The sequence below is a fragment of the Ahaetulla prasina genome, chromosome 14 (genome assembly GCF_028640845.1).
Source record: "Ahaetulla prasina isolate Xishuangbanna chromosome 14, ASM2864084v1, whole genome shotgun sequence".
Classification (NCBI taxonomy): Eukaryota; Metazoa; Chordata; class Lepidosauria; order Squamata; family Colubridae; genus Ahaetulla; species Ahaetulla prasina.
The window spans coordinates 10,571,342-10,593,308 of NC_080552.1; the positions used below are offsets into that span (position 1 = coordinate 10,571,342).

A 21,967-nucleotide genomic window follows, 5' to 3' on the forward strand; every position below is an offset into this window, starting at 1 on the left:
CCTTCCCCAGCAATTGGGCCAGCTGGTTCTGCAAATATTGCACAGGCGGATGCAATTGGGGAGAACGGCTGGCTGTCGCAGAACATCTAAGGATCGGGGTGAGGGGGTGGGGGGGGATTAACAGTTGGAAGGGACCTTGCAGGTCATCTAGTCCAACCCCCTGCCCAAGCAGGAGACCGTACATCTGCCTCTACTGAGGATCGAACCTTTAGGACCTTCCCCGCCATGGAATGCCATGGGGCGCCGGGGTTTTTCCAAGCCTGAGAAGGACTTGGAAAACCCCCGGTGCCCCCATTGCATTGGGGTGGAGGAGGGTGGTGGTCTTCAAATATGCCTGACTTCTAATATATGCCTGACTAGGTGGCTCAGTGGCTAAGACGCTGAGCCTGTCGATCAGAAAGCTCGACGGTTCGAATCCCTAGTACAGGTCTCCTGTGTCAGCGGGGGGGGGGGCGGGGGTTGGACTAGATGACCTCCCAAGGTCCCTTCCAACGCTTGCTACCAGTTACTAAAGCAGCCACCAACCGGGCTCCCCTCCGCAGCGCTGAAAAGCCGAGCGGCTGGTGGGGGGTGGAGCCTGAGAGGTATCTGGGGCGGGCCGAGGGAGCGAGGCGCGACCAATGAAAGCTCCCGCTTCGGCGGAGCTCGACCAATGAGGAGCGAGCAGGGGGTGGGAAGCCAGCCAACGCCTCGGCCGGCGCTGGGTAGCTCCTCGGCGGCGTCTCTCGCTGGCCCGGCGGCGGCGACGGAGATGAGGATGGCTGCGCAGGCGAGCCCGGCCGAGCGGGCCGTCTTGGTAAGCTTCCGAGCTTGCGGAATCCAATGAGGGAGATGTCTCTGTTTGTGTGTGTGTATAAGGGGGGGGGAGCTTTAAGGAGCGCGTGACGTCATTGAAAGCGCGGGGGCGGGTGACGTCACCGCCCTCCGCGTGACGTCACCGGGCGAAGGGGATAACGGCCGGGCCGAGGTTCCTTTTTGAGCTTCTTTCGCATTTTGGGGCGGGGAGGGTGGTGGAATCGGAGCGGCATCGGCGCTTTCAAAAATGGCCCTTTGCGCGGCCTCCCTTACAACCCTGCGAGGTAGGCCAAAGGTGGAGAAGCCGGGTTGGCTCGGATCTGCGTTAAGTTGCACAAGCCACACTTGCTTTTTTGGGGAGGGGGTTGCTTGCTTGCTTGCTTGCTTTGCAACCGGGGAGGGGCTGAACAATTCAGCCCTGGAATTGGGGTCCAAAGGACCAGTTCCTATTTTAAAGTAATGCGGGAGGAGGGGTGTATCTGGGCTGCTAAAATCCGGACGACCACCAGGGGGCAGCCGACCTGGTGTCTCATGGCTGCCCTGCACCTTTGCAGCCCAAATCCAAGACCGCTGCTCTCTCAATGCAATACGAGGCGTCGTCGTATAGTGAGTCGTAGTCCTCGGCTTGCAACCACAATTTCTGTTGCTAAGTGAAAGAGTTAAGTGAGCTTTGCCCCATTTTACGACCTTTTTTGCCACAGTTGTTAAGTGAGTAACACGGTTGTTAAGTGAATCTGGCTTCCCCATTGATTTGGCCTGTCAGAAGGTCAGAAAAGGGGGATCACTTGACACACATCCTCCGGGGGACGCTGCCACCGTCATAAGTACGAGTTAGTTGCCAAGTGTCCGAATTTTAACCACGGGGATGCTGCAACTGTCGTTAAGTGTGAAAAACAATCGTCTCTCTTTTCAGTGCTGTTCTAACTTCGAATGGTCACTAAATGAACTGCTGTAAACTGAGGACGACCCTATAGTTGGATTTTCTAACTATTGTTGGATTTTTTTTTAATCCAGCTTTTCTCTATGTATAATATGTAACTCAAGGGGGTGAATGTGGCAAATACTCCTGCCTCCGTTTCATTTATTCTTTCTATTTAGAATAGAATAGAATAGAATAGAATAGAATAGAATAGAATAGAATAGAATAGAATAGAATAGAATAGAATAGAATTTTATTGGCCAAGTGTGATTGGACACACAAGGAATTTGTCTTGGTGCAGATGCTCTCAGTGTACATAAAAGAAAAGATACGTTCATCAAGGTACAACATTTACAACACAATTGATGGTCAATATATCAATATAAATCATAAGGATTGCCAGCAACAAGTTATAGTCATACAGTCATAAGTGGAAAGAGATTGGTGATGGGAACTATGAGAAGATTAATAGTAGTGCAGATTCAGTAAATAGTCTGACAGTGTTGAGGGAATTATTTGTTTAGCAGAGTGATGGCCTTCGGGAAAAAACTGTTCTTGTGTCTAGTTGTTCTGGTGTGCAGTGCTCTATAGCGTCGTTTTGAGGGTAGGAGTTGAAACAGTTTATGTCCAGGATGCGAGGGATCTGCAAATATTTTCACGGCCCTCTTCTTGATTCGTGCAGTATACAGGTCCTCAATGGAAGGCAGGTTGGTAGCAATTATTTTTTCTGCAGTTCTAATTATCCTCTGAAGTCTGTGTTTTTCTTGTTGGGTTGCAGAACCGAACCAGACAGTTATAGAGGTGCAAATGACAGACTCAATAATTCCTCTGTAGAATTGGATCAGCAGCTCCTTGGGCAGTTTGAGCTTACTGAGTTGGCGCAGAAAGAACATTCTTTGTTGTCCTTTTTTGATGATGTTTTTGATGTTAGCTGTCAATTTTAGATCTTGCGATATGATAGAACCTAGAAATTTGAAGGTTTTTACTGTTGATACTGTGTTGTCTAGTATTGTGAGAGGTGGAAGTATGGAAGGGTTTCTCCTAAAGTCTACCACCATTTCTACGGTTTTGAGTGTGTTCAGTTCCAGATTGTTTTGGTTGCACCACAAGGCTAGTCGTTCGACCTCTCATCTTTATGCGGATTCGTCATTGTCTCGAATGAGACCAATCACTGTTGTGTCATCTGCGAACTTCAGTAGCTTAACAGATGGATCATTGGAGATGCAGTCATTGGTATACAGAGAGAAGAGAAGTGGGGAGAGCACACAGCCTTGGGGGGGCCCTGTGCTAATTTACCGTGTTTCCCTGAAAATAAGACCCTGTCTTATATTTTTTTGAACCCTGAAATAAGCGCTTGGCTTTATTGCCATGCGCTCAAAAGCCCGATTAGGTTTATTATCAGAGGATGTCTTATTTTGGGGGGGAAAGGGTATGTAGCTACCCACTTCTCAAACCTTATCAGAAGGCATGCACTTAAAAAAAACAACCCTGTAAACAGCTTTAAAACAGTCCTTAATGATTTTTTCTAAAAAAAGCAACATTATTAAGAAAGTAAGCATCTTATGATACTAGAAATGATGCAACGTTTGCAACAGTTCTCCGGTTCCTGGTTAATAACTCCAAGTCTGTTGACACAACCACATTTTTAACAAGGCTTGAGATATTAAGGGTTAAATTGCAACCTATGACCATCGTTTGTGTTGTAAATGTTGTACCTTTGATGAAGGTTTTTTTTTTCCTTTTATGTACACTGAGAGCATATGCACCAAAACAAATTCCTTGTGTGTCCAATCACACTTGGCCAATAAATTCTATTCTATTCTATTCTATAGTGAGGCTTGACAAGAATGGGGCCAGCCTCATTCTCCCCCAACAAAAACCCTGCAAGGTCGGTTGAGCTGGGAGAGACGGGGAACTGAGTCCCAAAATCACCCACCCAGCTTTCATGCCTAAAGCGGGATTAGAACTCACTGCCTCCTGGCCAGCCCCTTAATCCCGGCACCACAGCAGCTCTCCATCCCCCTCCCCAAAAGGGAACTCTGTATCTCACAATGCCAGGCCAAGATTGGGAGACCCCTTAATCCTTCCCATCCTGCGAGGCTTTGGAATAATTCCTCCTAAACTCATTTATAGGGACACGGTGGCTCAGGGGCTAAGACAGCTGAGCTTGTCGATCGAAAGGTCGGCAGTTCAGCGGTTCGAATCCCTAGTGCTGCCGGCACGTATGTGCGAGGGGAACCTTTACCTTTAAGCTCATTTGGTTTTGGGCGGTTGCAAGAATCAGCCAGGAATGGATCATACAGACAGCCCAGTGACGGGATTCAATTTTTTTTACTACCGGATCTGTGGCCGTGGCTTGATGGGTGTGGCAGGGGAAGGATACTGCAAAATCTCCATTCCTACCCCACTCCAGGGGAAGATTACTGCAAAATCCCCATTTCCTCCCCATCAGCTGGGACTTGGGAGGCAAAGAATAGATGGGGGCGGGGCCAGTCAGAATTTTTACTACCGGTTCTCCAGAACTGGTCAGAACCTGATGAAACCCACCTCTGAGCCAGCCGTTCCCTAGGCATTGCAGAAGATAAATATTGCACAATATCTTCCTGAAAACAGTGACTTGACCATTTTTCACAATTACAACCATTATGGCAGGCTCATGGTCATGTGATCAAAATTCAGATGCTTGGCAACCGACTCATATTTATGACGGTTGCAATGCCTTGGGGACATGTGATCGGCTTCCGAAACCTTCTGACAAGCAAAATCAATGGGGAAACCAGATTCACTTAACAACCGTGTTACTAACTTAACTTCAGTGATTCACTTAATGTGGCAAGTAAGGTCATAAAATGAGACAAAGCTCACTTAATGTTTCACTTAGCAACATACGTGGTCGTAAGTCAAGGACTACCTGTATCTCACTATACACAAGTATATGCATCTGATGTCTAAATTCATAAGCTCTAAATTACAGAGCCACTTATTTGATATGCGCATTGCATTTTTATTTGTGTTTCCCTTGCGCCTACATGTGGGCAATGCAAATCTGCTTTTCTCATCAGCTGCAATTCTGTGAAGTGAACTCATACAAAACATTTGCTAGACCTATTCTTGAATACAGCTCACCTGTCTGGAACCCATACCACATCTCTGACATTAATACAATCGAACGCGTCCAGAAATATTTTCCTAGAAGAGTTCTTCGCTCCTCCAAAAACAACAAAATACCTTATGCCACCAGGCTTGAAATCCTGGGATTAGAAAACTTAGAACTCCGCCAACTCCGACATGACCTGTGTTTAACACACAGAATCATCTATTGCAATATCTTTCCTGTAAAAGACTACTTCAGCTTCAATCGCAATAATACAAGAGCAAACAATAGATTCAAACTTAATGTCAACGGCTTCAAACTTGATTGCAGAAAATATGACTTCTGTAACAGAGTTGTTAATGCTTGGAACTCATTACCTGACTCCATAGTCTCTACTCAAAATCCCAAAATCTTCAACCAAAAACTGTCTACCATTGACCTCACCCCATTCCTAAGAGGACTATAAGGGGCGTGCATAAGAGCACAAAAGTGCCTACCGTTCCTGTCCTATTGTTTCCTTTCATTATATCAAATTAACATAGTTGTTGCATACTTTTGCTTATATATATATATTTCTTTTATGATGTGTTGTTGTTTTATGTCGATGTTTGTGTATACTGTTGTGACAAAATGAAATTATAAAAAAAAAAAAAAGAATTGGGCTGAGAGGGTGTGACTGTCCCAAAGTCCCTAAAGAGTCTCCTAGCTGTGGAGACGAAACAGCGTAGTACAGGAGGGAGGTTCAAAAACTATTCACATGGTGCTTAAAAAACAATCTGCACCTGAACATCAGCAAGACCAAGGAGAAGGTGTTGGACTTCTGGAAGAAGAGAGAAGAACCTGCCCCACTTTACATCGAGGGGGGCTGTATAGAGAGAGTTTCCTACTGTTGAGACCCAGGCCCAAGTAGGTAGTAGGAAACTCCGTCAATGTTAAAACAAACAAACTTTATTCAAACAGCTGAGAATTACTTCATTCCCAGAGTAGTTCAACTAAATTAAAGCAAATTCCTCCCAACACAAATTCCTCAGTCCTATCATCAACCTTGGTCCAATTAGGCAAACTGCCAAAGGCCTTTCTTGGCAAACGTTCAGAAGACATGATATGAAACAAATGCAACAAGACAAAGCTATCAACATTGTTTTCCGGCAAAGCCCAAACACCATTGCTGGTCTGTTTTAAACCTTATGGGAGGGACCAATCATCTCTTGGCCCTACTCCCGAGTCGTCCTCTTTGCTTGAGCTGCTCTTGTCTTCTGGCAGCTCTTCTCATGCGTGCATCAGGAACAGTCTCCTCCTGTTCCTCTGCCTCACTACTGTCAGCCTCTGGAGGCTCTGGAGTGCGCACCTCACTCCCAAATGGCCCTGGCCCCACCTCTGCCTCCGATGCAGAGCCCTCATCCAGGCCTTCTCCAGCCTCCAGGACTGGCCCATGCTCTTCCTCAGCCTCATCATTGTCTGACTCCGTTGCCACCTCCACCAGGTGCTGGCAGACCACAACACCACCTTTAAATTCCTGGGAGTCCATCTCAGCGAAGGCCTCACCTGGAAAAACAACACGATCCAGGTGGCCAGGAAGGCCCAACAGAGACTCCATTTCCTTCGGGTCTTGTGTAAAAAACAGGGTGGAACAACCATTGATGATAACAGATTAACCGAGTTGGAAGGGACCTAATAGGTCATCTAGTCCAACCCTCTGCTCAAGCAGGAGACCCTCTACCATTTCATCTCCTTTTACCTGTCCACAATAGAAAGCGTCCTCACTTATTATTTTTATTTTATTTATTTTTATTTTATTAAATTTTTATACCGCCCTTCTCCCGAAGGACTCAGGGCGGTGTACAGCCAAAGTAAAAACAAAGATATATACAGTTTAAAACAACAATTAAAAAGAGCAAATTTTAAAGGCCGATTATTAAAATTTAAATTAAAAAGTTAAAAAATATTAAAAACCCAATTAAAATACATCACTAATTATGCCAGTCCCGCTTTAATGAATAAATATGTTTTGAGCTCACGACGGAAGGTCCGAAGATCGGGCACTTGACGCAGACCGGGGGGAAGTTCATTCCAGAGCGCCACTGCCCCCACAGAGAAGGCCCTACTCCTGGGGGCCGCCAGCCGACACTGTTTGGCGGACGGCACCTGAGGAGACCCTCTCTGTGCGAGCGTACGGGTCGGTGGGAGGCAAAGGTAACAGCAGGCGGTCTCGTAAGTACCCGGGTCCTAAGCCATGGAGCGCTTTAAAGATAGTTACCAAAATCTTGAAGCGCACCCGAAAGACCACAGGAAGCCAGTGCAAGCTACGGAGCAGCGGTGTCACGTGGGAGCCACGAGCGGCTCCCGTTACTACTCGCGCAGCCGCATTCTGGACTAACTGCAGCCTCCGGGTGCACCTCAAGGGCAGCCCCATGTAGAGAGCATTGCAATAATCCAGCCTAGACGTAACCAGAGCGTGAGTGACCGTGCATAAGGCATCCCGATCAAGGAAGGGACGCAACTGGCGAACCAGGCGAACCTGGTAAAAGGCCCTCCTGGCGACGGCCGCCAGGTGTTCATCAAAAGACAGCCGTCCGTCCAGGAGGACACCCAAGTTGCGAACCGCCTCCTTTGGGGCCACTACCTCGCCCCCAACAGTCAGCTGCGGATGCAGCTGACTGTACCGGGATGCCGGCATCCACAGCCACTCCGTCTTGGAGGGATTGAGCTTGAGTCTGTTTCTCCCCATCCAGACCCGTACAGCTTCCAGGCACCGGGACAGCACTTCGACGGGGTGGTCCGGGGTGGAAAAGTACAGCTGAGTATCATCAGCGTACAGATGATAACTCACCCCGAACCCACTGATGACCTCACCCAGCGGTTTCATATAGATGTTGAACAGGGTAGGCGAGAGAATCGACCCCTGAGGCACCCCACAAGTGAGGCGCCTCGAGGACGACCTCTGCCTCCCTGTCAACACCGTCTGCGACCGGTCAGAGAGATAGGAGGAGAACCACCGATAAACGGTGCCCCCCACTCCCAATTCCTCCAACCAGCGCAGCAGGATACCATGGTTGATGGTATCGAAGGCCGCTGAGAGATCTTATAGGACCAAGGCAGAGGAACAACCCCTGTCCCTGGCCCTCCAGAGGTCATCCACCAACGCGACCAAAGCCGTCTCCGTGCTATAACAGGGTCGGAAGCTGGACTGGAACGGGTCTAGATAGACAGCTTCCTCCAGGTGCCGGGGAAGCTGCCATGCAACCACACTCTCTACAACCTTCGCCACAAAGCGAAGGTTGAGACTGGACGATAATTACTCAAAATAGCTGGGTCCAGGAAGGCTTCTTGAGGAGAGGTCTCACCACCGCCTCCTTCAAGGCGGCGGGAAAACCCTTCCATCAAAGAAGCATTTATAATCCCTGAGCCAGCCTCGTGTCACTTCCTGAGCAGCCAGCACTAACCAGGAAGGGCACGGGTCCAGTAAACATGTAGTTGCATGTAACCTCCCCAGCAACCTGTCCATGTCCTCGGGAGCCACAGAATCAAACTCATCCCAAATAACCTCAACAAGACGCGTCTCTGTCGTCCCGGCTGTATCATCGCAATCTTGGTCCAAACTATCCCGAAGCTGAACGATTTTATCGTATAGATAACCGTTAAACTCCTCAGCTCGTCCCTGCAGGTCATCCCGTCCTCTTGATGAAGGAGGGAACGGGTCACCCGAAACAGGGCGGCCGGGCGGTTATCTGCCGATGCAATGAGGGTGGAAACGTAGAGACGCTTCGCCTCCCTCATTGCCACTAGGTAGGTCCTAGTAAAGGACCTCACTAGTGTCCGATCAGCCTCGGAACAGCTAGACCTCCAAACACTCTCTAGGCGTCTTCTCCGGCGTTTCATCTCTCAGCTCCTCGGAAAACCAGGGAGCCAATTGAGATCTACGCCGGGTCAGAGGCCGCAAAGGCGCGACACGGTCCAAAGCCCCAGCCGCAGCCCGTTCCCAGGCCGCAACCAGTTCTTCAGTCGTGCCGTGGGTAAGATCCTCAGGAAGCGCCCAAGCTCCGCCAGAACCTCTCCGGTCCATCAGGCGCCTGGGACGGAACCAACGATTGGCTCCGCCTCCCGCGGTGGTGAGCGGCGGTCTGAAAGTCTAGGCGAAGAAGAAAATGATCTGACCATGACACCGGTTCTTTCACTAAATCTCCTAAATCCAGATCATTTACCCACTGACCAGAGATAAAAATCAAGTCTAGCGCCTCCCCAATGTGTGTAGGGCCATCAGTTACTTGAATCAGGTCCAAGGCCGTCATGGAGGCCTGGAACTCCTGAACCACCGTCGACGACAAGCCGGCAGATGGCAGGTTGAAATCCCCAAGACCACTAGCCTGGGGACCTCCACCGCCACGCCAGCGAGCACCTCTAGCAGTTCAGGTAGGGCTGTAGTCACGCAGCAAGGAGCCAGGTACGTGATCAACAGCCCCATCTGATTCCGTGGCCCCACTTCACAAGGAGGGATTCACAGCCAGCTATCTGAGGAACAGTGGACTCCCTCGGCTCCAGACTTTCTTTAATCACAACCGCCACCCCCACCCCTACCTTGGGTCCTCGGTTGATGGAATGCACGGAAACCCGGAGGGCACAGTTCGACCAGGGGTACACCCCCTTCTGTGCCCAACCAGGTCTCCGTAATGCCCATAAGGTCCGGACTCCTCTGAATAAGATCACAAATCAGGGGAGCCTTGTTAACCACGGACCGGCATTGCAAAGCATCAGCCTAAGACCCAAGCTCTGAGGGTCTTGACCATCCGGGAACGAGTGAGGACTGGGGCCGGAGCACGTGATCGCTTAAACATCGAACACGTGCTCCCAAAGAGCGACACGGCCCCTGCCTCCGCCATATCTGCCCCTCCCACTCACCGCATAGATGGAATAATGTTCTCCGCCTGTACAATCCCTCCCGCCTGTCTTCGGACCAAGTGAAATAGTGTCGTGAGCCTGCTGGGACTGACATACCTCCCGACGGGTCACTCCCCCTACCCGTCAATCCCCTCCCCCCCTTTAAAAGCCCCTTATTAAAAAACCTATTAAAAAACCCCCAGAGATTCTTCTTCGAGGCATGCCACCTCTTATTGCATCACGGTATGGCATGCCGGCTTCACAGCCGCGGATAGAAAAACATTACAGAGGGTGGTGAGCAGAGGACAAAACATCGCGGGCTGTCCCCTGACACCACTAGATGAGATCGCTAGGGCTGGTTGCCTTAGAAGAGTGAGGAAGATCCTCAGGGATGACTCTCACCTTGGTCACCACTTCTTTACCCTCTTACCATCGGCAAGGAGATATAGAAGCATACCCAGCCGCACAAACAGGCTGAAGAACAGTGTTTATCTGTGGGCTGTCAGACTCCTGAATGCAAAATAACATCATAACTACGTAGTATGATGGACTGCAGGGCCGGCACAACGTGTAACATGTTCACACTGATGCAATAGGACTGGATGTTTTGTTAATACGATTTATAGGGTTAGGGATTTTCTGTCTTCACTGTGAGTTGTATTGTGTTGTAGGGGGGTCTACTGAAGGAGCTCCACCAATCTCATTGTACCTACGTTGTGCACTGACAATAAAGATTTGAATTCAATTGATAGCATCCAGCTTGGTGTCTTAACCACTGGACCAAACTGGCTCTATATTTCAATTCTAAAGTTGCTGGACTCCTTAGGTCGATGCTTTCATGCAGGAATAAGTCCATTAAGCTTTTTAAAACTGCTCAGAAACTCCTTTTTTTTTTTTATTTAATTCACAGGATACGGGGCTAAGGCATATGATTATAATTTTTTTATCCAAGCTTGTCTTTGGTCTTAGAGGAGCAGGCTCGTATAATTAAGCCGAAAGCTGTAGAAAATGACTTTTTCTGTTTGCAGGCTACGCCCTATACAGTAAAATGCAATTAGGAGAGGTCTTTCATTATGTTGAATTGGGGTAACCTAACTTAACATTTTTTTTTGCCTAAATCACTCAAGGCATCCTCTGACAGATGTTCTTTTGTGCGTTTGGGGGAATCTTGGCCAGTCCTGTGTACACTTATCTCTTGCTGACCTCGTTCCTGTCTGAAAGTAGACAATGAAAGTACAGTTCACTCTTGTCGTATTTTGTACAGACGGCCCTTGTTCCCTACAGATCAGGAGAGGAGCTGCTAAAATTGGCCAGAAGGTTTGGACCGGCGAAAGCCATCTTGCTAAAATAATTCATACGGGCGAAAGAATAAAGAATAAAGAACGTTGAAGAATTTACAAGGAAATTATTTTTCCTCTACGGCAACACAAAAGGATTTGTTATTTTCATCTTCCTTATTTAAAAAAAAAAAAAATCCTGGAATTTTTTTCCCCCCTTCATTTTCCAGCCTTACCTACAACATGGGATTTCTTTTTTGCAAGTTTTCATCTGAATGTCAATCAGGCCTGAATCTTCCTTGTTTTTTGTTTTTTTTTTAAAGCAAGTTCTGTCCTAGGGAGAGAATTCCAAATGCCACCTCAATGATGGTTTATAGTTACATGTAGTCCCAGACTTACGACCATAATCGAGTCCGGAATTACGGTCATAAATTGTGCCAGTTGTTGTGAGTCACCAAGGAACCACACCCAATTTTATGACTTTTTTTTAACGGGGCCATTAAGTGAATCGCTATGGTCATTAATGTGAATGTGATCGTTAAGGAAATCCACTGTCTGCATCAGGCATTTTTTGCATAAACAGGAAATAAATGTCAAAGGGAGTGTTCCGATTAAAAAAAAAAAGTTGTCACATTGTGGTCACAGGACTACGAGACAGTACGAAAAGCCAGTCGCTGGGCACCCAAGATATGTTTCCATGAATGCTTGGTGTTGGGAGGGAGGAGCCATCATGAATTTGTACACAAACACACACACACACACACATACCAGAGGTGGGTTTCAGCAGGTTCTGACCAGTTCTGGAGAACCGGTAGCAGAAATTTTGAGTAGTTCAATGAACCGGTAAATACCACCTCTGACTGTTCCCGCCACCATCTGTTCTCTGCCTCCCGAGTCCCAGCTGATCGGGAGGAAATGGGGATTTTGCAGTAACCTTCCCCTGCCACGCCCACCAAGCCATGCTACGCCCACCAAGCCACACCCACAGAACCAGTAGTAAATTTTGAATCCCACCACTCTCTCTCTCTCTCTCTCTCTCTCTCTCTCTCTCTCTCTCACACACACACACACACACACACACACACACACACACACACACACATATATATATATATGAATTATAGCTACTTGGTGGCTCAGTGGCTAAGACACTGAGCTTGTCGATCGAAAAGTCAGCACTTCAGCGGTTCAAATCCCTAGTGCCACATAATGGGGGTGAGCTCCCGTTACCTGTCCCAGCTTCTGCTAACCTAGCAGTTCGAAAGCATGTAAAAAATGCAAGTAGAAAAATAGGGACCACCTTTGGTGGGAAGGGAACAGCGTTCTGTGCGCCTTTGGCGTTGAATCATGCCGGCCACATGACCACGGAGACGTCTTTGGACAGCGCTGGCTCTTCGGCTTTGAAACGGAGATGAGCACCGCCCCCTAGAGTCAGGAATGGCTAGAACATATGTGTGAGGGGAACCTGTGTACTGTCTGGATCAATTCATTTACATCTCCGTTTTCTAATTTCTACCTCTGTCGTCCAACCATTGATAAAATAACTCCCAAGTTTCGAAAGTATTTTGTTTCTTCTTTTTTCTTTTATCTTCACTGTTCATCTGTTCGTTTCTGCACAGTCCAAGGTTTTTTTAATTACCTCTTCTTCCGTTGGTGTTTCCTCGCTTTTCCAATGTTGCGCAAATGCAGTTCTTGCCCCTGTTCAAACGTGCAATATCAAATCTATCAATTCTCTTTGTCTTATTTTTCTGGTATTATTATGCCTAACAAAAATAGTTCTGACTTCAAATCTATATGCTGTCTTAACTTTTTTTTTTTAACCACATATGCATTTTCGCTCAAAAAAAGTTTTTTTTCCACCGTGAATTTTTGATTCTGGGGTTGTCAATAGCCTTGGGAAGGTCCATCAGTTGAGGATTAACCTGTAGTTTGTTCCTTTGCTGTCTCAACCAAGACCGCAGCCTCGTGAATATAGACCCAAGTTAATGATTAAAGTGATGTTTAAATTGTCAGGGATCACAGCCTTCTGGAGGAATTTATTTGTCCTTACCAGATGAACAGCGACCAAGGTGCCCTTGGCAGGAAACCTGGCTAAAATAATTCCATTGTCCTTTCAAGAACTTCTCAATGCCCTTAAGCCAGCTGCCATTCCTAGCTAGATGACTTGGTTTTTACTCCCACTGCGAGCTGCTGTCATTGCATTTTCACCAAACTTAACTCCGTGGGTGGGAATTCTCCCACCCTCCCCCAAAAGTGCTATGTTGGCTAAAGAGCAAAACTGGGTAACAGATTAACAGAGTTGGAAGGGACCTTATAGGTCATCCAGTCCAACCCCCCACCCAAGCAGGAGATTCTTCACCATTTCTGACAAATGGCAGTCCAATCTCTTCTTGAAAGCCTCCAGTGATGAAGTTCCCACAACTTCCGAAGGCAACTTCTGTTCCATGGGTTGATTGTTCTCACTGTCAGAAAGTTCCTGCTCATTTCCAGGTTTAATCTCTCCTTGTTCAGTTTCCATCCATTGTTCCTTGTTTGGCCTTCGGGTGCTTTGGAAAATAGCTTGACCTCCTCCTCTCCGTGGCAGCCCCTCAAATATTGGAAGACTCTATCATGTCTCCCCTGGTCCTTCTCTTCACTTGGCTAGCCAGGCCCAGTTCCTGCAACCGTTCATTGTATGTTTTAGCCTCCAGTCCCCTCATCATCTTGGTTGTACTATTTCTAGAGTCTCAACATCTTTTTTATAGTGTGGTGACCAAAACTGGATGCAGTATTCTAGGTGTGGCCTTACTAAGGCTTTATAGAGTGGTATTAGTACCTCACTTGATCTTGATTGTATCCCTCTGTTAATGCAATTTAGGATTGCATTGGCCTTTTTAGCTGCTGCTGTACATTGCTGGCTCATATTTAGCTGGTTGTCCACTAAGACTCCAAGATCCCTCTTACAGTCACTGCTATTAAGCCTGGTTTTACCCAGTCTATAGATGTACTTTGGGTGTTTCTTACCCAAGTGTAAAACTTTACTTTTCTCTACACTGAGTTTCATTTTGTTAGATTGGGCTGAGTGTTCCAAGTCTGAAGATCCATCTGGATCTGGAGCCTATCTTCTAGGGTGTTAGCGATTCCTGCCAGCTTAGTATCATTTGCAAATTTGGTAAGAGCTGGTTCTGTAAAATAGGAGATGTTCCTACAGAAGGAAGTCAGCGGGCGGTGAGTTGGGATTCAAAGCTAGGTCTTTCTGATGTCCTCAACTTAACAATCATAATGTCTGGGTTCCAAGGAACACCCCCAACGAAATAAAGCTCTGAGGCTTGAGGTTCCTCAAAGTTCCAATTTATTAGAGATGTCATGTTGGCACAGCTGGGAAAACCCGAAACTGAAAGCTTCCAGGTTTTCCACACCCAGTTGACAGTTCACAGCCCTGCCCCACACCCACAAGTTCATCACATTGTCCAATCAACTCTTCGCACTCAATTGGATACAATCTTCAGGCAGTCTCCTTCAGACGAGGGATGTCCTTGAATACGGAATGTTGTTATGACTAACTTTCTACCTCTCCAACAACCACCCCCTCCCAACTTCCCCAGCTAAAATATGTGGCAGTTAAGAAGCAAAAAGAAAATTGCCTTCCAAAACTGACACATAATTGAGGCCAAGATTTCTGGGGCTAAGCAAGGCAGTGAATGTTAAGCAAGTTTCACCTCATTTTGTGACCGTTCTTGTCATGTTTCTTAAGCAAATGACTGCAGTTTTAGTTACTAACACGGCTGTCGAGCGAACGAGGCTTCCCCGTTGACTTTGCTTGTGAGACGGTCGTAGAAGGGGATCGCGCGATCTTTGGACACAGCAATGGTCATAAATCTGATTCGGTTGCCAAGCGCCTGAATTTTGATCACGTGACCCTGGGGGTGCTGCAATGGTCGTAAGTGTGAAGAATAATACTAATAGTAAATACTTTGACATTATTAATTCTCTCTCTCCCGCTCTCCCTCCCTCCCTCCCCCTCTCTCTTTCTCTCTCTCTCCAGGAAGAAGAATTTAAATGGCTTTTAGGAGAGGAAGTTCACTCCGTCCTTCGTCAGCTGCAAGAGATCCTGAAGGTGCTTACAAACAAAATTGTTCTGTAGATCAGGGCCTTTTCCTTCCAGCTTTGCTGTTTTAACCCAGGTAGTCCTTGACTTACGACCACAGTTGAGCCCAAAATTCACCTTGCTAAGTGAGAAATTTGTTAAGTGACTTTTGCCCCGTTTTACGACTTTTCTTGCCGCAGCTGTTAAGCGAATCGCTGCTGCTGTTAAGTTAGTCACATGGTCATTAAGTGAATCCAGCTTTCCCCATGGACTTTGCCGGAAGGTCGCAAAAAGGGATCACACGGAGACGGCAACCGTCGTAAATGTGAACCCGTTGTCAAGCATTTGAATGTAAACATGAATGACCGTGGGGGAGGGCTGCAAGCGCCATAAGTGTGAAAAACTGTTGTACGTCACTTTTGTTCAGTGCTGTTGTAACTTTGAATGGTCACTAAATGAGCTGTTGTAAGTCGAGGACTACCTGTAGTCATTTCCACAAGCTCGGATGAGGGCTCTGCATCGGAGGCAGAGAGGGAGCCAAGGCCATCTGATAGTTATGTGCAGCCTCCGGAGTCTTGACATCAGCGAGACAGAAGAACAGCGGGAGCCTGTTACCAGTGTGTGCATGCGCAGAGCTGCCAGGAGACAGGAACAATTAAGGAAACAGGGTCGACTTGGGAGTAAGGCTTGGAGATGACTGGCCCCTCCCATAAGTCATAAAAGAAGAGCAAACGGGACGTGAGCTTTTGCAGGAAGCAATTTAGTTCATCTGGCCGGTTCAAGATTTGAAAATTCTGTTTGTGACTCTGTGCCAAGTTTGGCCTTGCCCTGCATCTCGAAATTAGCTCTCTGGCAGCGTTCCAGGTGAGATAGGTAGGTGTTGATGACCTTCCTCTGAAAGACGGTTTATCAAGCTTTGCGGACTGCAAATGAAAGTAATTTACAGTCGTATAAATAAAAGAGTTTTTTGCGGGACTAAGATTGTGCTTTATACTTTCGAAGGAAGCCTAGGTCTACAGCAGGGGTGTCAAACTCGATTTAATTGAAGGCCGCAACATGGTTGTGTTTGACCTCAGGGGCTGGGGTGGGCATGGCCAGGGTGGGTGTGGCCAGCTCGGTGTCACTCGTGTCAGGGGCACCTGTGGTGGCTGAGTGCTAAGGCAGGACTTCCCCCAGACCCTCACTCATCATAATCTCAGTCCTTCCTTTTCTTTTTTCTCCTTCCCTCTTCATCTTCCTTCCTTCCTTCCTTCCTTCCTTCCTTCTTTCCTTCCCCATCCCTCTTCATTCTCCTTTCTTCTTCCTTCCCCTCTTTCCTTATTTTTCTTTTGTCTTTCCTCTTTCCCTTTCTCCTTTCCTGCCCCTTCTTGCACGCTCAAATGCAAAAGGGGAAACATTTATCCTTTTCTTTTGTTTTGCTTTTAGTTTGTTTTGCTAGCCCTCTGCCAGCGAAAATAGAGCGGGGAGCCCTCCTCTCCCACCCGCCACCGACCGAGCTCCGTTTTTGCTGGCAGAGGCACCGTGGGCTGATCCTTTGCTGTGGCACCACAGGCCAGATCTAAGCACTTCTTGGGCTGGATCCAGCCCCCTGGCCTGTTCTACAGCATCATAGAATAGAATAGAATAGAATAGAATAGAATAGAATAGAATAGAATAGAATAGAATAGAAGCATGGATTGGTAAATAGATAGCAATGTAAATATAAGCATTTAGAGGAATGAGTGAATAAGAACAGAGAATATATATTTATGCCAATACGGCAAGCTGTAAAATATGTAATGTCATGTCTGTTATATGTTTTTAATGTGTTTTTGTTTTTTGTTGTATTTTTCTTTATTTTGTTGTTAAAAGTTTAATAAAAACTATTTTTAAAAAAGAATAGAATAGAATAGAATAGAATAGAATAGAATAGAATAGAATAGAATAGAATTTTTTATTGGCCAAGTGTGATTGGACACACAAGGAATTTGTCTTGGTGCATAAGCTCTCAGTGTACATAAAAGAAGAAATACCTTCATCAAGGTACAACACTTACAACACTCAGGAAACAATATCAGTATAAATCGTAAGGATACAAGCAAGGAAGAGAAGAATAATAGTAATGCAGATTTAGTGAATTGTTTGACAATTCACTAACGAGGGAATTATTTGTTTAGCAGAGTGATGGCATTTGGGAAGAAACTGTTCTTGTGTCTTGTTGTTCTGGTGTGCAGTGCTCTATAGCATCGTTTTGAGGGTAGGAGTTGAAACAGTTTATGTCCAGGATGCGAGGGATCTGTAAATATTTTCACAGCCCTCTTTTTGACTTGTGCAGTATACAGGTCCTCAATGGAAGGCAGGTTGGTAGCCATTGTTTTTTCTGCAGTTCTAATGATCCTCTGAAGTCTGTGTCTGTCTTGTTGGGTTGCAGAACCAAACCAGACAGTTATAGAGGTGCAAATGACAGACTCAATAAGTCCTCTGTAGAACTGGATCTAATAATAGGGAAATAATTAAGGAAAAAGGTGCTTTGGAGCTCACAAATGTCTGTTGCTCTTCATGAATCATTCCTTAGGATGTCATGACCGCCCATTACAGCTGCTGCATCATCCTGGGGAAAAACTAAAGAGACCTAAAGAAGCTGAGTTTTTTGATCTTGCCTGCTTTGAAGATGGCCTCTCTTTTTTTTTTCCCCTCCTTCCTTTGCTTGCTGTGTCGTGTCCATGTGGGGTGTGGATGAAGTTATTTGGCTGGAATTTCTAAGCAGACTTCTAATGATTTATTCAGTGTATTGATCTGGTGGGCCTAGAGAACGCATCTTGAATGTGCGAGTTGAATTCAACTTGCAACGGTGAAAAGCTGCAGATTGCTAATGGAAGCAAGGGCTGGAATGGATGGTTTGCATCCTTGGCTTTGTGGGTTGTTGTTTGTTTGTTTTTGCTTTCACTCTGTTTGATTCATGGAAAAAGAAATATTCAGAGCTACTAATGCCTCTGTCGCTGATCCTCTTCCTTCCCTTTTTCACCCAGGAGGCTTCTCATCGGTTTAATTTGCCAGCCAGCAGTTCAGAAGGGCCTATAAAACAGGAGAACTTTATCCTGGGGAGTTCCAAGTGAGTACTGGATTTTATTGAGCGTCCAATTTTTTTTCACAGCAGGCAAGAAGAAGACATGAAGCCAAGTTCAGCCAGCCACGAAGCAAGGAAACTTGGGGACACTTTCCCAAACTGTACCGTCCCCTCCCTGCTGCACCCTGACATTTTTTTTGCAAAAATTGGGGTGAGCAGCATTCTCTGGATTGGGAGCAACCATTCTTATGAGCCATAGTGGCAGAATGCAGTACTGCAGGCTGCTTCTGCTGACTGCCTGCAGTTTGGCAGTTTGAATCTCACCAGGCTGAAAGTTGACTCAGTCTTCCATCCTTCCGAGGTGGCTAAAATGAGGACCCAGATTGTTGGGGAGAATAGGCTGAGTCTGTAAACCGCTTAGAGAGGGTGATAAAGCACTGGGAAGCAGTATATGTCTAAGTGTTATTGCTATCCTTCTTTCCTTCCTTCCTTCCTTCCTTCCTTCCTTCCTTCCTTCCTTCCTTCCTTCCTTCCTTCCTTTCAATCTCCCTTCCTTCCATCCATCCATCCTATCTTCCATCCATTCATAACATTTTCCTTCCTTCCTTCCTTCCTTCCTTCCTTCCTTCCTTCCTTCCTTCCTTCCTTCCTTTCAATCTCCCTTCCTTCCATCCATCCATCCTATCTTCCATCCATTCATAACATTTTCCTTCCTTCCTTCCTTCCTTCCTTCCTTCCCTCCCTCCCTCCCTCCCTCCCTCCACCCCAGTGGTTAGAATGGAGTATTGCAGGCCGCTTCTGCTGACTGCCAGCTACCTGCAGTTTGACAGTTTGAATCTCATCGGGCTGAAGGTTGACTCAGCCTTCCATCCTTCCGAGTTGGGTAAAATGAGGACCCAGAATGTTGGGGACAGTAGGCTGAGTCTGTAAACCGCTTAGAGAGGGCAGTATGTAAGTCTATGTGCTATTGCTATTGCCCTTCCTTCCTTCCTTCCTTCCCTCTGTCCCTCTGGTTAGAATGCAGTATTGCAGGCTAACTCTGCCAACTACCAGCAGTTTGATCCTGACCGGCTCAAGGTTGACTCAGCCTTCCATCCTTCCGGGGTGGGTAAAATGAGGAGCCAGATTGTTGGGGGCAACTCTTGTCAACCGTTTGTTGTGTCTCGTCCGCTATCACCGCAGCCGGGGCCTTCTTATCTGCTTCCGAACGCTAAGGAATGTCCTAGCATGCCTCCCGGCCCCAGCCCTGGCTCCATGCCCAGACAGGCTGAGGAGGAAGAAGTACCTCCAGCCCCCAGCTCTGGCTCCATGCCCAGGCAAACGGAGCAACTAGACCCCTCCCCCTCCCCCACAGCATGTGAGCCTGAGGAAGGTCAATTACCAACAGCTGCAGACTGGAGTGACCCTCGCTTCAGGAGAATTGATAAGGAGGAGGGAGGGGCAGGCCTGGATAAGTGCTGAGTCATGGAGCCGCACCCCATGGCCTATATAAAGGATCTGCTTTCTGGCAGTCTCTGAGTCAGGCAAAGTCTAAACTTATCTTGCTGAAGTCACTTTCTGGTCTCCTATCTGCCTTGAGAACTTTGCTAGGACTTTGGCAGAGCTGCAGAGGCAAGCCTGATTCGGATTTCCCTGACCCGGCCGTCAGCGGAGGAGTGGGACACGACACCGTTTATAGAGGCCTGTAAAAGCACCGTGAAGCAGTGTATAAGTCTTAAGTGCTATTGCTATTGCTATTCTCTCCCAAGCAGCTGGAGAACGGATGGGGAAGATCAGGGCTGTGTTGATTTAATGCCAGTCTTCTCTAGAAAAGGAAATGAGTTCCCTGTGTGAGAAGCCTTTCATCTCTTTCCTGCAGTCTTGGGGCTTTGCTTAAGCGGAACGTTCAGCCTGGCAGCCCTTTCATTTAAAAAAAAAAAAATGTATTCAAGGCAGCATGCATTTCGTCATCAAATCCCTCACCAGGCCTGTTTGCAATTCGCAGTCCTGTTACAGCAGGGGTGTCAAACTTGATTTCATTCAGGGCTGCATCAGGATTGTGGTCGACCTTGGGGGGGGTGGCCAGGGGGCGTGGCCAGCTCAATGTCCCTCGTGTGATTCTGCTAGTAGTTCGTTTTGCTAGCACTTGGCCAGCGAAAAACGGATCTCGTGAGGGCGTGTGCCCTCACAGCAGTGGTGAAATGTAAAACTTGTTACTACCGGTTCTGTGGCCGTGACTTGGTAGTGGTGGGGGGGTAATGTGACTGGGTGGGCGTGGCCAAGTTTTTGTTTTTTGTTTTTTACTTTTAAAAGCATTTTTTTTACAACCTCTTCAGGCTCCTCTGACAATCCCAGCTGAGTAGCCTGATCGTCAGAGGCTTTTCTTTTCTTTTAAAAGGTTTTTTTTTCCCCTTTAAAAGTAAAAAAAAAAGCCTCTGACAATTAGGCAATTCAGCTGGGATCGCCAGAGGAGCCTTTTAAAAGCATTTTGTTTATAACCTCTTCAGCTTCTTCAGGTTGTAGAAAAAATGCTTTTAAAAGCCTCTGACGATCCCAGCTGAGCCGCACAATCCTCAAGAGGTTTTTTGTTTTGCTTTTTAAAAGCATTGTTTCAGCCGAAGAAAAAATGCTTTTAAAAGTAAAAAAAAAAAAAAACCCTCTGATGATCGCGTAGCTCAGCTGGGCATGGAGAGGGGCAGAGAGTTTTGCTACTGTTTCTCTGAACCACCCGTCACCATTGCTCCTGGATCGGGCGATGGGCCTCATGGGCTCCATTTTCGCAGGCAGAGGGCTGCAGGAGGCCGTCGTTGCCAAAAACGGAGTCTGGGAAGTCCATGCACAGCTCCTATGAACTCCATTTTTGCTGGCAAAGGCACAGTGGGCCGGTTCTTTGCTGTTTCCAGGGCGGTTCCGCAGGCCAGATCTAAGCCCTCTGCGGGCCGGATCTGGTCCCTGGGCCTTGGGTTTGACACCCCTGTGTTATAGAAACAACAAGGAGCTCCTATCTCAAGAGCTCACCGAGCTTGCCCCGTTGCTAAATCAGTTTGACCTTACTTGGATGAGAACCACCCTATCTGTATCTGCTCTACCGTTGGTGCCCCCAAAGCTGGCTCAAACCAGATGCCTACTCCCAATCTCTCCAAATGGCTTTGAAGGGCATTTTGGAACATAAAACATAGAATGTAGAATGGAAGGAGCCTCTGAGGCAGGGGTGAAATCCAACAGGTTCTGACAGTTCTGGAGAAACGTTAGCGGAAATTTTGAGTAGTTCAGAGAACCGGCAAATACCATCTCTGGCTGGCCCCAGGGTGGGTGGGAATGGAGGTTTTGTAATATCCTTCCCCCAGGAGTGGGGAGGGAATGGGGACTTTGCAGTATCCTTCCCCTGCCACGCCCACCAAGCCACACCACGCCCACCAAGCCACGCCCACAGAACCGGTAGTAAAAAATGTGGATTTCACCACTGCTCGGAGGTCTTCCCATCCAACCCTCTGCTCGAGCAGGAGACCCTCTATCGCAGGGATCTCCAAACTTGGCAATTTTAAGATTTATGGACTTCAACTCCCAGATTTTCCGGGCCAGCCATGTTGGCTGGGGAATTCTGGGAGTTGAAGTCCCACAAGTCTTAAAGTCGCCAAGTTTGGAGACTCCTGCTCTATCGTTTCAGACAAATGGTTGTCTGGTCTCTCTTTGAAAGCCTCCAGTGGTGGAGCCACCCACAACTTCCGGAAGCAAGTTCATTCCACTGGTTAATTGCTCTCACCCTTAGGAAATTTCTCCTTAGTTCTTGGTTGCTTCACTCCTTGGTTGATTCCGATCCGTTGCTTCTCGTCTTGCCTTCCAGTGCTTTGGAAAATAGTCTGACCCTCTCATCTTTGTAGAAGCCCCTCAAATATTGGAAGAGTGCTATCATACG

At 47.2% G+C, this 21,967-nt stretch overlaps 1 protein-coding gene across 1 annotated transcript in view; it reads left to right on the forward strand.

Annotated features, from left to right (window-relative positions):
• Nucleotides 1-678: 678 nt before the first annotated feature.
• Nucleotides 679-21,967, forward strand: part of ROGDI (rogdi atypical leucine zipper) — a 39,887-nt gene continuing 18,598 nt past the window's right edge. Inside the window, exons 1-3 of the mRNA XM_058157010.1 lie at nt 679-796; nt 14,985-15,056; nt 18,035-18,117. Of these exons, the coding sequence (XP_058012993.1) occupies nt 752-796; nt 14,985-15,056; nt 18,035-18,117 (200 nt within the window). The 5' untranslated portion in view covers nt 679-751. The remainder of the gene's footprint in view (nt 797-14,984; nt 15,057-18,034; nt 18,118-21,967) is intronic.